Here is a 15,297-nt window from a genome sequence, read left to right as displayed (position 1 = left end):
TTACAGCAGTCAGTCAGGCTAGGACAAACGATTTAGTGACACAGAGGTCACTAAGACAAGCACAACGCAACACAGCTGAAGCTACGCACATTGCTAAAGCTACAAACAGTAACTGAAGCTGAAGAATAAAAGAGTGGAACCAACTCAACACTGAACAAGGTACTGTATGCAACAGTGATACTTTAGCACTCTGCTTTGCATGTTTGATGCCTCAATCTGGGATGGGAAGGGGTAAGGTTGACTGCTTGTTATCTTGGCCAGGGGGTGTTGGGGGAGTCGTCCACATGTCTGTCAGAAAGCCTTGTCAGTGGTAGGGTCCTGCTGGGGCACAAAATTGTTGCCCAAATAAGGTTTTGGAGAAGGTGATTTAAAATCTGAGACAGCATGTGCTAGGCCATTTGCTGAAGAGGCGTCAGGACACCAGCAGAGAGGTAAGAATGGTTCTGTCTTACAGACCTATTGGGTGAATTTTTAATTTACTTTATTTTGGTCTAGACAGCAGTTTGGTAGGTTATTGTGGTTGGTGTTGTATTGACTTACTTGTGTGCTGCGAACAAGCTGAGGAAATCATAAAATGATTAGTTGCAGTTGAAATATAAAAGCCACATGGATGGTCATTTTGTTGTACAGTGCATTCTGAATGTTGCATTTATTTAGTCATTTAATAAGTTATATAACTTATACAGGGCATTGAGTTTTATTTATTTAGCCTGGCCTGAAATTCATAATTGATAAACATATTTTAGTAATCCCAACTGTCTAATATGTACTGATATCAATAGAATTAGTATATATCATAAAATACATCATAAAACAACTCAGCCCTAAGGTATCAATATGAGTTATAAATAATGAATAAAGTTACCTCATCATCAAATCAGTAAGTGGCTTCAAATATCTTGCCACAGTATTTCAGCATTCATGGTAGTCGTTATCATTATGATATATTATCATAATACATTATGATTATGCATTACTACATAACATTATGACTAATGATTGTTTTTAGCATGTAGCCATTCACCTTCAGAACTACTCCAGAACAGCATTTAACTAATCTCACTGTGTAAAAATAAATGAATGTGATGTGCTCACAAACTTTCTGAGCCTGTGAATGGTCTGTATTTGTGTGTGTGTGTGTGTGTGTGTCTCTAACCTCTCCGTCTTCCTTCAGATGGGAGACCCAATCCAATTAAAAGAGGAAGGCAACAAGCACTTTCAGGCAGGTGAAATTGACAAGGCCATCGAATGCTACACTAACGCCATCAAGGTCTGCAAAGACAGGAAGGTGCTGGCCGTCATTCACAGGAACAGATCGGCCTGCTACCTCAAACAGGTAATGCCCTGCCCCTTCCCGCCACATCCTGGAGCTGCGACAGTATGTACACCCGCACAGATTGATGCAGATTGAAACACGCGTAGCTCTGCCCTTTCATTTATGTGTGTGTGTGTTGTAATGATTCTGTCCCTTGTTCCTCATGATTCCCCACTCCCAGAATTCCAAATGATGCCACTGAACCTTTGTTTTGTGTGTTTGTTTTTGTGCTTTCAGTGTTTGACAGAGTAAATGTGACAACTGTTGTTACTTAAGCAATGCAATTCAATGCTGCTGACGGTGGGAATAATTTATGAGAATGACAGCTCGCTCGCAAAGCAGTGCAAATACAGCCCCGTTTTATTTAACGGCTTTGATCAGATCAGCTTTCACTTCCACCCTGGCAGAGCCGCGGGGTTTGCTTGATGGGGCTTTGCGCTGCTCAGAAAACGCCTCTACTGCTCCTGCATTTCCCTGTTGCTCCTCTGGAGTGCCTGCCTCAAAGCTGTCTCTTTGTCTTTCAGGGGAACTACGCCAATGCTGCCTCGGACGCCTCTAGAGGTATGCAGTGATAATGACAATAAACAGTGACTGTTAGCCCTTTCATGGATCCCAGAGTGCTTTACAGTGCAGGGTGATGACTCATCTCAACCGCCACCAACGTGTAGCACCCCTCCCCCCAAACACACACACCCAACCCCCCTCCAGATGATTACATAGCATGGTAGTACTCAAAGCTCCTTCCACCTCAGAACTGTCACAAAGTGACAGCAAGATAAATCTTTAAGGATTTTCATCGATTTAAAAAATAAACCCTTGCTCCTTTTACGGATTCCTGTGTTCAGTGAGGATTCCAAATAACCATCACATCATTACACACTACAAAGCACTCTGAGATCCCTTGAGACAAAAGACACTGTGAGTGCAGTTCATCAGCAATAGCAACACATTGCTTATGCATGTCATACAGGTTTGCTCTGAACCTTTTATTTTTGCAACTTTAATTATACCCCAAAACCAAGCTATTAGCTATTTGATAGCTCTGCATCCTTTGGTTAAATCTGGCCCTTGGTCCACTAAGGAAGATGGTGTCATTGTGGTAATATTACTATGTCTTAAACCCCTTGCAGCGATTGATGTGGATGGCTCGGACGTGAAAGCTCTGTACAGGAGATGTCAGGCTCTTGAGAAGCTGGGCAAGCTGGACATGGCATTCAAAGATGTGCAGAGATGTGCCACCATCGAACCCAAAAACAAAACCTTCTTAGAGACGCTGAGGAGACTCGGGGCAGAGATCCAGCAGAAGGTCTGTGGCCTGTATTCATAAAGCATTAGCACTGTCCTTATTCATAAAATATGAACACCATGTTGAATTTGCTTTCTTTCAGTTGCTCGACAGAGAAAAAAACTACAGTAGGTCGTATCTCAGTAAACTAAAGGTCAATTATTTTTTTTCATGTGTCCACCTAAAATGTACCCATACATAACCACACACTCACTCACAAGCTCTTTCTCTCTCTCTTTCTTACACACACACACACACAGTGATGGAACAGAAAAAGGTCTGAAATGTGATACACTATAATGACATCACTGTCCTTTTTCCACAGCTGAAAACAACCTTCTCCACAGATTCTCGGGTTCAGAGCATGTTTGACATTCTTCTGGATGATGAGATGGACAAAGACAAGAAAGAAAAGGTTGGTAGAGGACAGTGTTGAATGATCAAGTCAATAATCTTTCAATTATTACCCTTCACTTGTAATAACACACGTCCCTAAAACCCACACCATTAAATGCTCCTCTCTCCCTAAGGCTGCCAACAACCTGATAGTCCTGTCCAGGGAAGATGCAGGGTCGGAGAGAATCTTCCAGAACAACGGCGTGCCTCTCCTCCAGAAGCTGATCGAGACAGGAAAGCCAGAGATGATCCTCGCAGCCATTCGGACACTGTCTGGAATGTGCACAGGACACAGGGCACGGGTGAGAGAGGGGGTGGGGGAGTGTAAAGAGGGAGGGAGGGATAGGGAGGGGGCAAAGAGGGGGAGAGAGAGAGAGAGAGAGAGAGAGAGAGGGAGATGAGGGCCTGAGAGTATAAAGAAAGTACAAGAAAGAGAATGAGTGCAAGGAAAGCAAGTTGAAGACAGACCGGAGAGAATGAATGAGAGATGATGAGAAAGGGAAAGAGGGAAAGCTAGACAGAGTCAGATAGGAACAAAGATTTATTTTTTATGCTTTTGTATAATTAATTTACTAATATATTTATTTGCATTATTGTTGTCTCCTTTAAACTGTGAATTTGTTCCAAGTGAACCACACTCTTAAATCAGCTTTGTAATGGTTGTCGTAAATCTTACTGTGCTTTGGCATCATAAATGTTCTTTTGTTGTGCCGCCAAAGCCTTCTGAATTACATTGACAAAGAGAGATAGTGGAAATGGGAGGGAAAGAGAGAGATTGATCTGTGCTTGTTGGGCCTCTTTGATCATCATCAGAGTCCTTCTGTAGTGAATCATGGAATTAAATGTTATTTTTCCATGACATTTCTAAAAAAAATAGACCATCAAGAAACAGACCAAAAGCTGTCTCCTTTGTATTGTTTAATTGCAGTCTTTTTCTTTCTCTGGTCGAAAGTGACCCAGTTTGTTTTTTGACCACTTGGTGATGTTATGTCTGCGTACTCACTCCCTGCCTCATTTCTGTCATGGTCATAGGCCACAGCCATCATCCATCTGATGGGCATCGACAAGCTGTGCAGCATCATGGCAATAGACAATGAGGAGATTGCTCTGGCAACTTGCAACCTGTTCCAGTGCATCTATGACTCCCTGTCCGGAGCGGACAAGAGGGCCTATGGAAAAGAGGAGGCTCTGGTGCTGGGTAAGCAAGCAGGCCTTTTGATTCTGCACTTACTGGCCATTTGGTACCTTAAATCTGTCAGCTCTGAGAGATTAATCAATTTCGATACAACATGGCCCTCACCTCACGGTCACGCCTTTGCCTGGCCCTGGAGTATCCACAGTGATCTCTCTCATACTGCTCAAGGAACGAAGCCAGCTGAATCTGGCTCAGGGCCATTATGACATCATGACATGATCTATTTTTAACTCCCAACTGAAAACTGTAATGTATCAAATTACATTACAGTTTTCAGTGGGCAGTTAAAAATAGATATGCAGCACCTCAGAGTTATCTTAGAGTTAAATTATTTTATATTTAACGTGCTTAGTTTGCTTATTCAAATGCTTTGTTGTTGTGGTTGTCTTCCACTGTGACAGACTCTGCCCGTGACCTGAAGAATATCCTGATGGCCCTGCTGGAGATGATTGCCAGTAAGAAGGTTTCAGGACATGGGCGCGACCAGGCCCTCAACCTCCTGTCCAAGAACGTTCCCAGGAAGGACAAGAAGGAATCCGACAACTCCAGGACCCTCTTCACTATCGACCACGGTCAGTGCCTGCTGGCAAAAAGCTCTCTTTCAGTCACAGTCTCCACCCCAACTGATATGTGTCTTTGGTTCGATTCATATGTCTTGTTAAATACAAAAATGCATTAACCACATATGATGATGGGCATCATCAGTGTTATTGTTGTAATTATTGTGTAATACAGTAGCCGCATATGGCTTACATTTAACTAATTATCCATTCACAGTTTGAGGAAGAATAAGTTCAGATTAAGTCCCTTTCTCAAATACCAACACAGGGCCCTGTTTGGAAATCAAGCCTGTAGCTTGAGTCAGAGTCACACAGCTACACCACTCTGCCAAAGGGGGGCCGTAGTAGTATCTTGGCTTTGGTTTCTGTATTGTTCTGGCACTTGTTCTTGGTCCCAGACCAAGACTGAGGCCTATAGCTTTTAGCTGTCCGGCTCACATTTGATGACACAGAAGCAATTGTGTTCATTGCATGCCAGTAGCACTACAAATAAAGCATTCCAACACATGCTGAAACATTCACCTTAATTACTCCCACGGAGAATCATCATGCGTGAATGAATAACAGCTACAGACATCTGCAGACAAATCCACTCCAGTATTATTTGTTATTGTTACAATAATATTTATGGAGAGTCATGCCAGCTCGCACAAGGGAAAAGGGAAAGCTGCATGAATAATTCCAACCATATTTTCATTATCATATCATATTTTTTAATAAGCAGAGACTTTTCAGCTCAGCATGACAGATTATGAAAAAAGGCAGGACGGATTATCAAATTTATCTAAGTATAGTGTTTCATAGTGTGTTTTATTGAAGTCTGGCCCAATTTATTCCAGTGAATAAATGAAACGTCTGGGTTCCTGCATCCAGAATAACTTTTAGAGGACCCAAACATATTCAGAACTAACTTTTGGAGATCATTATTAATATCTTGCTTGGAAAAACAGCACACCAGAACAGAAGAATATGCAGAGTTTTGAGCAGTCCCTACACTGCTGCGTCAGCTTGCCTTTGATGTTGTCTGGCAGAGGTGTGCAAAGTCACTTGGAACTCGTAATGAATCGGGGTTGGATCAGTGATTGTCGTCGAGCATTTCAGTGAACAGGCGAAGACTTTAGAGAGCCCATGTTGCTGTGTTTGTCTTATGGGCATGGATGGCTGTATTTTCTGTGAGAAATGTGCAGAGGGTCTGTGTACAGTCAATATGCTTACCTGAGAGGGGTGTATCAAGCTGCTTAGAGCTGCTGTGTTTGTGTATGCATGAGGAGATGTCACATTCAGTAAATGTGTTCACGCGAGCAACATTTGGCAGGCACTGCAGACCCCATGGTCAGTTGCTTTTTGGTTTCTGTGTGTGTGTATGCATATGTGTGTGTGTACTTATGTGTGTATGTGTGCGTGTAGTAGTTTGTGCTCAGCTCCAGTCTCTGTGTGTGATCCAGGCCTGAAGAAGATCCTGAAGGTGTGTGGTCAGGTGCCTGACCTTCCAGACCAGCTGCCCCTGACGGACAACACCCAACTCATCGCCAGCGTCCTCCTCAACAAGCTGTATGATGACCTGCGCTGTGACCCCGAGAGGGACAACTTCAGGGACATCTGTGACGAGTACATCAAGTGAGTCCCACCTGCCTCAGTGGTGTCAAGTCTCTGCCAGCTCTGTGGAAGATCATCACATTTACACTTTAGTGCTGAGACATACAGCATGTCCTGCTGTGAACTGCTGCCTCATGCATTTCCCTTCGTTTGCATTGCATTGTCCCCAAGGAGCAAGTTTGACCCCAACAACATGGACAAGAACATCCACGCCATCAACGCCCTGTCCGGGCTGCTGCAGGGCCCCTTCGACGTGGGCAACATGCTGGCCGGGCGGCAGGGTGTGATGGAGATGATGGTGGCCCTCTGTGGCTCAGAGCGGGAGGTGGACCAGATGGTCGCCGTGGAGGCCCTGATCCACGCCTCCACCAAGATGAGCCGTGCCTCCTTCATCATCACCAATGGTGTGTCGCTGCTGAAGGACATCTACAAGAAGACCAAGAACGAGAAAATCAAGATTCGCGCCCTGGTGGTGAGTGGGGGACTCAGTGCCACCAGCCCTTCAGTTTTGTCACCAGAACTAGAGACTTTCACTGTGTTCTTAACGACCTTTATGTGCTATTGCATGCTGAGCTCAATTTTACTGGATCAGCTGCAGTAAAGTTTGGATTCAAACCCAAAACCTTCAGATCCAGTGCCTAGTGCTGTAATGTCTACTCTATAAAAAGGGAGGAGCAATGTGGTCTTTTTAAAGGAGACAGGGCAGTTTGATTCCCCAGATGGGCACTGCTGCTGTACCCTTGGGCAAGGCATTTAACCCTTCAGTAAATATCCACCTATATAAATGGGTAACATGTAATAATTGTATGCTACATAATTCTGTTTGGGAGAGAGCATCTGATAAGCAAACGTAATCTGAACAAATGCCATTAACATATTTCCCCATCCACACATACAGGGCCTGTGCAAGCTGGGCTCTGCAGGGGGTGACGATTACAGCCTCCGGCAGTTCGCAGAGGGCTCCACAGAGAAGCTAGCCAAGCAATGCAGAAAGTAAGTCTATTGTCCTCAATTAGCATTAGCATCCTCACAATGAAAGGATACAGGCCCATGGGTGGGCTTGTTTTGTGCATGCATTTGAGTGTGCAGACGTGTCAATGGTAGAGAAAGTGTATGTGCGTATTTTTTTTGCAGAACGCATGGACACTGTTCTGGAAGTTTATGTAATTCTCCATTCCAGTCTATTTTTTGCTGGCCTGTTACCTTATTACTTCTTCAGTGACTTCCTGTCTGTTTAGTCCAAATTAAATTATTATCCAATGTACTGTAAAACTGAGTTCAAACTGAAGCAACTATTAAGCATATTAAGTTCCCATGACTCTGGTAACATCTTACTTTCAAGAGTCAGAGGCATTCAGATCAGTCGTTGGCCAAATTTAAGTTTAGTCCAGAGCCTGGCCATCTAGTTTGTCATCTTCCTGTTTTCATACACTTGGGCTAACTGTTGTCAAGCAGGGTCAATGTTCATGTTGAGATAGAAGCATCTTTTTTTCCCAGTTCTCTCCTTACACACAGGTGGTGCCCTGCATTTAAGAAGACAAGTCTGTCCCCCTTTATGTATTTAAGATGTTAGGAGGAGAATGCTCTCTCTCATATTTGCATTCAGAGTCAGCATAATCCAAAATGATTCTCTTTTCCTCTTTTTTCACTCACACACTTTTTTTTTAACCTCACACACTTTATTTTCTCTGTCTCTCTCTCTCAGCCTGTCTTTAAGATGATTGAATTATGAGTGATGCTCACACTTTCTCTTTATTCTTAAGTCTGACATAGTCGTGTGTGATGTATTTCAAGATGACTGCTGCTGTGTTTCAGAGAACAGCATCAGTGCTGAGCACTAACGCTTCCCCTCTCTGTGCTTCCCAGGTGGCTGTGTAATCCTACCATCGACGCGCGCACCAGGAAGTGGGCGGTGGAGGGTCTGGCCTACCTGACCAACGATGCAGACGTGAAGGATGACTTTGTGGAGGACGAACCAGCTATGAGGGCCATGTTTGAGCTGGCCAAGGTACCCTCATAATTCACTGCAGAGCACTCCACACTGACAGAAACAGGTTTATAGGGATCAGTTACATGCAGAGATAATCCAGCATTGGCCACCCTTTTTGCGTGACTTGAAAATCTTCATTATAACCTCCATGCTCACCCCCAAACATTTAGTCTGTCACAGCAGAAGTATGCATGTCTCTATGTGTGTTTTTAGTTTTGGTGGAAAAGCGGCTGCAATCATGCATTGAGATATATAGAATGACAAAACATTTATAATCTGAATTTGCTTTAAATTACTTTTAATGTATTAGATCATTGTAAAACAAAAATGCAGTTTATGGGTTTATCAAACCAGCTTGAGAGGAAATGTAAGAAAAACTCAGAACATCTAGAGTCTACCACAAAAACCCACCATATAAACACCTTATGTTACCATATAAGTGCACAATATTTACTTTCCTATGTCTCCCCTTTGAACAGTCACCAGACAAGACCATCTTGTACGCAGTGGCCTGTACGTTAGTCAACTGCACCAACAGCTACGATAAGAAGGAGATCATTCCGGAACTTGTCCAGCTGGCAAAGTTCTCCAAGCAGCATGTTCCAGAACAGCACCCAAAGGTAAGGGGGTCTCCCACGTTTCAGTGTCTTATAAGAAGGGCATTCTGGGTAATTACAAAGGATCTAATGGCCATGCTCTCGAGAAACAAACCCAACGAGGCAGAAAGCTAAAAATGATTACACAGGTAAATAGGATAAATTATTAATGTTTCAAAAGAGCACTTCTAAAACATATTCTACAACACTGCACTGCCACCTGCTGTCCTACATAAAAAGTGTTGCGCAATCTCAATGCGATAACAGTTAGCCAGTCAAGAAAATATGCAACACCTGCTCAAAGTATTCATAATAATTACCTGTCAAACAACTCATAACGACACAGTTTCATTCATACATCTCGGCATTGCCTAGGGGCATCTCTGCATGTGTGACTGTTTCTCCACCCATCGACAGAGAATGACACAGCATTCATTCAGAAGCTGCTCTGTATTACACTGGAATTTTCAACAGAAAGGGAGAAATAATCAGTGCAGGACTGTCAATCCTTTGGACATTTCAGCATCTTTGACAGAGTACTTATATACGGTACCCGTACACAGCCCTCACTGATTGTCCCCGTTGTTGCACAAAGGCCGTCTGATTTGGTCATGAGTAGCACAGTAAATGCACACAAAGCAGCTGCCCTCAGGCGCAGAGACTCTGAGAGGTACACTAGGGTGTGTCTCTGTTCTTGGGACACTTGACAGTGAGAGACACAGTAATCACGCAGAGACTGTCTGCCCTCAGGACAAGAAGGACTTTATCGAGAGGAGAGTGAAGCGCCTGCTGAAGGCGGGGGTCACCTCTGCCCTGGCCTGCATGGTCAAAGCAGACAGCACCGTCCTGACAGACCAGACCAAAGAGATGCTCGCCAGGTGGGTGAGGGAGTATCTGTAGCGTTGCTAACAAAAGCCTACAATGGGTTTCCATGGGATAAAGATCATTAAAAATCAAGAATGTCTACATGTAAATGATGCTGAATCATTTAATTCAGTGGCATGTGTGGGTCTAGCCATCATCACCTAGGTCCTCAGGGAAGCAGGGTTAAATACTTTTGCACGCCATGACCACATCGTTTCAGAAGAGTGATGTCATGCCGAACATGCTCCTGAGCTCAGGCATGTGCTCCCTGAGCAGGTCTGAACTCTGTGCCCTTTTCCCCGCAGAGTGTTCCTGGCCTTGGCAGAGGATGTTAAAGATCGTGGCACTATTGTTGCTCAAGGAGGGGGAAAAGTGAGTGTTTTTTTTTTGTTTATCTGGACATTCAAACTCACAATCACACCCACTCACAGAACAACAACACACACACCCAACCAAGCATTCACTCACATAAACTCAGACTTGCACACAAACTCACAAAATGCGGTTGCCATACACATAAACAGTGGTTGCTACGTTGTATCAGCGTTCCAGGCAGGCAGCACATGATAACGCAAGCTTCTGAGTTCCCCTCTGCCTGTAAATTTGATTCCAGCTCTGACAGTTTTGAGACTCCACCCTTATTTTCAAGGGGAGTGCCCATAAGCCATGGTGGGACTTTCCACACTGCCTTTTCCTGCCTGCCCAGGCTCCCTCTCCCTCTACTCCTCTAAGCTATATGTGCAGCTGGTTCTCTCCCAGTCTCTCTCTGTCTTTGTGGTACCGACCATTCAGTACTAAGCCCCAGTGTCAGTTTTTTTTTCCTGTAATAGACCACAGTTGTGACCTTCAGTATGTTCTTCCTAACACTAATATCATGCAGTAGCTTTAAAACTGATTGCGATTTAAACTTAAAAGGTAAAAGCCTGGTGACACCTTGAGTTTTTGCAGAGACATGAGCTCAGCTGTAAACATGTTGTGATGACACAAACCCATGGCATTTAAAGCTGGAAGGTTTCATTTTAATATTGCATGATAATAGTTTAAGGTTGTATATCCTTTGACAGCACTTAATCCCATTGTGGCAATGTTTCCCACAACAGCACAGCATTTCAGCTACGAAACAGATTTTTTAGGATCTGTGCAGCTAATTCTCTATCCTGTTGAATGCACTTTTGTAAGTCACTCTGGCTAATTGCATCAGCCAAATGACTAAATGTAAATGTTTATGTAAATTTGTGCTGTTCAAAATTGTGTTCTGAACCCTGTGTCTGTAATGGATTGGGTTTTGAACCCTGTGTGTGCTGCGTAATGGACCAGGTTCTGACTTCTGACTCTCTTGGAATCAGGCACTCATCCCATTGGCCCTGGAGGGAACAGACATGGGCAAAGTCAAGGCATCTCACGCCCTGGCCAAGATTGCAGCCATCTCCAACCCTGAGATCGCTTTCCCTGGAGAGAGGGTAGGCTCACACCTTGGTCTGAGCCTGAGCCTGCCAAGAGGCTCTGGGTCAATTGATCAGATAATAACATGAATATGCAGAAGCATTGCTAAGGGCTTCTGGTACAGGTCACTCTGTGTCTAAACTAAACAGGCTGTTCATATGTGGCTCGCTGTCTTTCGCAGATTTACGAAGTGGTTCGGCCCCTGGTGAGTTTGCTCAACCCTGAGAGAGATGGTCTGCAGAACTACGAGGCTCTCATGGGCCTGACTAATCTTGCTGGGCTCAATGACAAGCTGAGGTGAGTGACTTGTTCTTGACATCGTCTCATTCAGCAACACTTGAGCCAGTCACTATGTAGAAGCACTGTATATGCATATAAAGGAAAAGCTGCAGCCATCTGTGTGGGAAGATTATGCCTCAGGAAACTCTCTGCGGTTTCCCAACCACTATGCTTTAGTCATTCTAGTTATAATTTCAAGATTAGTGGTCTTTATGATGTGGTTGAAAATGGCAAGAAAAGGGAGAAAGGGTTTTTGAAACGTGACAGAAAAATGATGAATGTGATGCAATGTGGCCTAACTCTGCCACATTCAGGGTGAAGATTCTGAAGGAGAAAGCTTTGCCAGAGATCGAGAACTACATGTTTGAGGAACATGACCAGATCAGACAGGCTGCTACTGAGTGTATGTGCAACTTAGTCGTCTGCAAAGAGGTACGATATGTTTCGATCTGTGCATTGGCTTTTTTTTTTACAACCAAATCTGCATGCCAGTCACACAGGAATCGTGTTCCAACTGCTCAAACAACCAATGGTGTAAGCTTTGAAAAATGCTATATGGTCAAATGTCACAAAATCTCTCCATGAAGGTTTGTTTGCTTCAGAGTACAAATGCTTTTGGCCCCGCTGAAGTCAATATGAACAACATTTTAGGAACTGAAAATTAATCCCATGACACACACACACGTAAATCTGAAACCACACAGGCCTATATTTTCAAAAATAACCACCTATGTTCAATGTTATTATGCCTCACTATACTTGCATTAGAAATAAGATGGATAAGAATATGAAACAGAATTAACAATGCACACTGGTCAATCAGATCATGCAGTTTTTTTCTGACCCTGGCTGAGGTCCATAATAAAGTGTCTCTGCACTGCACTTCCTTTTCTGCCGGAAGTCTGCCTGGGCTCCAGTGGCCTCTCCCTGCAAGGGAATGCCTCTTGAGATGTAAAGATAGTTTGCAAAACAAGCGGGCATTCACCCTGAAACACATCAATTCCAGAAAATAACTCACTACCTTGCCCCAGGGCAGAACAGCAATAGGAATCTGTGACTCACAAACACTTATCACTGCACCATCCTAAGTAGGATCTCAGGTTTCATGAATGCCTTCTGTGTTCTTTTAAAGTACTGAATCCAACATAGCAAAGACAAACCTCACACCCAACAGATCGGACAGTAACAGAACTGCGGACAGTAATGGAGAGGGTGGAGTTTATTTTATTTTATTTACCTTTATTTTACCAGGAAGTCCCATTGAGTTCACAATCTCTTTTACAAGAGAGACCTGGCCAAGATAGCAGCCATACAAACTCACAACATATTAAAAATACAACGTAAAATACGACATATACAACAAGATATGCAAAAATCCACAACAAAAAAACAGCTATTTAAATTCAATGGAGTTAACAGTGTGTTCTTTCTCCTTCTGTGAGCAAACCTTTCTGCTCTAGCCTGTTGAGTTGCTCTTGTCTGTTTGAAGGGGTGACCACCGGGGCTGTGTGTATGGAATGAGGGTACTCAGTAACTCCTGTGTCTGAGAGTTCACACCGTACGGGGGGCCAGTTTGATCCCCGCGGCTGCGTGCTTCAGGGGCGAGGGTGTAACGATGTCCCCGGTGTTGTGCGTCGTTCCCAGGTGCAGGAGCGGTACATGGAGGACGGGAACGACAAGCTGAAGCTGCTGGTGTTGCTCTGCGGCGAGGACGACGACAAGCTGCAGAGGGCCGCTTCGGGGGGCTTGGCCATGCTGACCGCCGCACAGAAGAAACTATGCACCAAGATGACCCTGGTGGTAGGTGTCCCGCCCTCTGCCCTTCCCCCCTCCAAAATCACCCCAGCTCCTTGTGCCATACCCATGAAAACGCAGCACCTAATGCCCCACGCCTCCCGCCCCTACAGTCCAATCACTACAAGACATTGTGCCACGCCCCTTATTGCTCGGAACTTTGCAGTCATCTATTGCTGTGAAATATGTTCCGCTGGGGCAACTTTTTTCCATTGTTATCCAAAATCGGTGCAGTGAGCAGAGCACCTTTGGCACCTTGCCACGCATCCCAAAACTAGAGAACTGCCTCCAAAGGGGTGTTGCAAAGCAGTGTAGAGTTCAGAGTGCACTGCTCTTTCAACAGCATAGCATTCAGTATCTTGGAATAGCAGATACTTATACCATACCCCTTTTGCATTGGGCCCCTCCCCTCTCTCCACAGCAAATCCATTGTAGCCTCTCACGGCATGCCCCTTATCCTCAGAGCCCATAACTGTTTAAGAAAGAAAGGTCATTGACCTTTTAACATGAATGGATGCACTCATGCTCTATTGTGCTGGAGGTCTCTCTGGATAAGAGCATCTGCTAAATGCACGTAATGCAATGTGATGACCTTTTTGATTGATGGCTCTCCTGTCTCTCTCTCTCCAGACAGTGCAGTGGCTGGAGATCCTGCAGAGGCTGTGCCTCCATGACAACCCGCAGATCCAGCACAGGGGCCTGGTCATCGTCTACAACATGATGAATGCCGACGCAGAACTGGCTAAGAAACTGATCGAGAGTGAGATCCTGGAGATTCTCACAGTTATTTCCAAGCAAGAGGAGAACCCAAAGAAGCAGCAGGTGATCGACGTGGCGCGTACCTGCCTGACCACCGCCATGGACCTCGGCCTCATCAAGCCCTTCTCTTAAAACGGTGGTGTCCACTCCTGGTCCTGGGGATATGCAGTCCTGACTGTTTTAAAGAGGCCTCTCGACCAGACACCTGGAACAGCAGACAATTCAAATTGCCAGCAAATTCTAAAACAGCTCCAATTAAATCATTAAGTTGGAACCAAGACCAGAAACCACATACTCTCCTGTGCACACCCAGCGGACTTAGGAGCTAAACCACAGACATTAATCAGTATTTAGCCTGCCTAGCAGACAGATATGTAGCATAGGATGTCTACCTTTCAGTCGGATTTTTACTGTTCAGCTTCAGGGTTTTATGTACCCATAACCTCCTTTCTGAGCAAATCACATTGGCTAAGAAACTATCTGGCTCTCCCCACCCTTTCCTAAAGGCATCTCCCAGACACCTCTCCTCAAATGTATGTGTGGGAGTCCAGATGTTATCCCACGTTCCCCCTTCCAGATGGTAGTGTCTTGACACATGACAGTAGTTGGGCAGGCTACAGTATTTTATAGATGCAGCCAATACAGGGTCTTCTTTCTGGAAAAGCAGAAGATGATTTGCAAGTAATGATGTATAGGACACAAGCTGAGAATTACATTTCCCCAGGTTTTTTTTTCTAAATTATTTTTTCAATGATTTTTTTTCAATCGTATTTGTTAGGAATGCTTTAATGTTAGTCTAACTGAAAGATGTTTGTATTGTTTTGTTTTTTGGAATTATTTAATGATGCTTGTATGTCTTATTTTGAAAGTGCTGATTAAATTGAAATTTTTTGAGAATCATTTTTAACACGAGAATTTTGTTTATAATTGCATTATATATGGAATTATTGCATAATATACGTTTTCACTTTCAAGTGACACTTGTGTTTGGATTTTATATTTATTTGTTTGTTTCTGCATTCATGTAGGCCTAACTCATAAAATGTTTCACTAAGCATTTCCGAATAAGGGCATCCTGAAAATTACATAATCATCGGCATCATCATCATAGCTACATGCAGGTCCTGCAACGAAGAGGGACTTCAGACACGTTAGGGGGATAAATATGTCACACAGGCTGTACTGAAACATATTCACTTCATCTATATATTTCCATATTGCATGG

At 44.0% G+C, this 15,297-nt stretch overlaps 1 protein-coding gene across 2 annotated transcripts; it reads left to right on the top strand.

Annotated features, from left to right (window-relative positions):
* Window positions 1-41: 41 nt before the first annotated feature.
* Window positions 42-14,791, top strand: unc45b (unc-45 myosin chaperone B). 2 transcript variants are annotated; one of them, XM_036526986.1, is made up of 20 exons: window positions 42-159; window positions 1,175-1,336; window positions 1,840-1,876; window positions 2,446-2,621; window positions 2,926-3,015; window positions 3,131-3,298; window positions 4,029-4,194; window positions 4,593-4,763; window positions 6,197-6,368; window positions 6,519-6,819; window positions 7,246-7,340; window positions 8,214-8,355; window positions 8,817-8,957; window positions 9,684-9,811; window positions 10,103-10,169; window positions 11,144-11,257; window positions 11,422-11,537; window positions 11,834-11,951; window positions 13,164-13,319; window positions 13,944-14,791. In XM_036526986.1, the coding sequence occupies exons 2-20, from the start codon at window positions 1,175-1,177 to the stop codon at window positions 14,202-14,204; spliced, it is 2,781 nt and encodes a 926-aa protein (XP_036382879.1). In that variant the 5' UTR covers window positions 42-159; the 3' UTR covers window positions 14,205-14,791. The 2 variants fall into 2 exon arrangements, with proteins under 2 accessions (XP_036382879.1, XP_036382880.1); XM_036526987.1 differs by lacking the exon at window positions 42-159 and adding an exon at window positions 400-431.
* The last annotated feature ends 506 nt before the right edge of the window (window positions 14,792-15,297 follow it).

This window comes from Megalops cyprinoides, chromosome 4 (assembly GCF_013368585.1).
Source record: "Megalops cyprinoides isolate fMegCyp1 chromosome 4, fMegCyp1.pri, whole genome shotgun sequence".
NCBI lineage: Eukaryota > Metazoa > Chordata > Actinopteri > Elopiformes > Megalopidae > Megalops > Megalops cyprinoides.
The sequence above is the reverse complement of the archived record's forward strand: the minus strand, read 5'-3'. Positions and strand labels throughout refer to the sequence as shown.

Bases quoted from the DNA above. Each gene is read 5' to 3' on its own strand.
- unc45b (XM_036526986.1), top strand. From the start codon at position 1,175: ATGGGAGACCCAATCCAATTAAAAGAGGAAGGCAACAAGCACTTTCAG. The intron at 8,958-9,683 runs GTAAGGGGGTCT...GTCTGCCCTCAG, and splicing joins TTCCAGAACAGCACCCAAAG to GACAAGAAGGACTTTATCGA. The intron at 11,952-13,163 runs GTACGATATGTT...CGTCGTTCCCAG, and splicing joins ACTTAGTCGTCTGCAAAGAG to GTGCAGGAGCGGTACATGGA.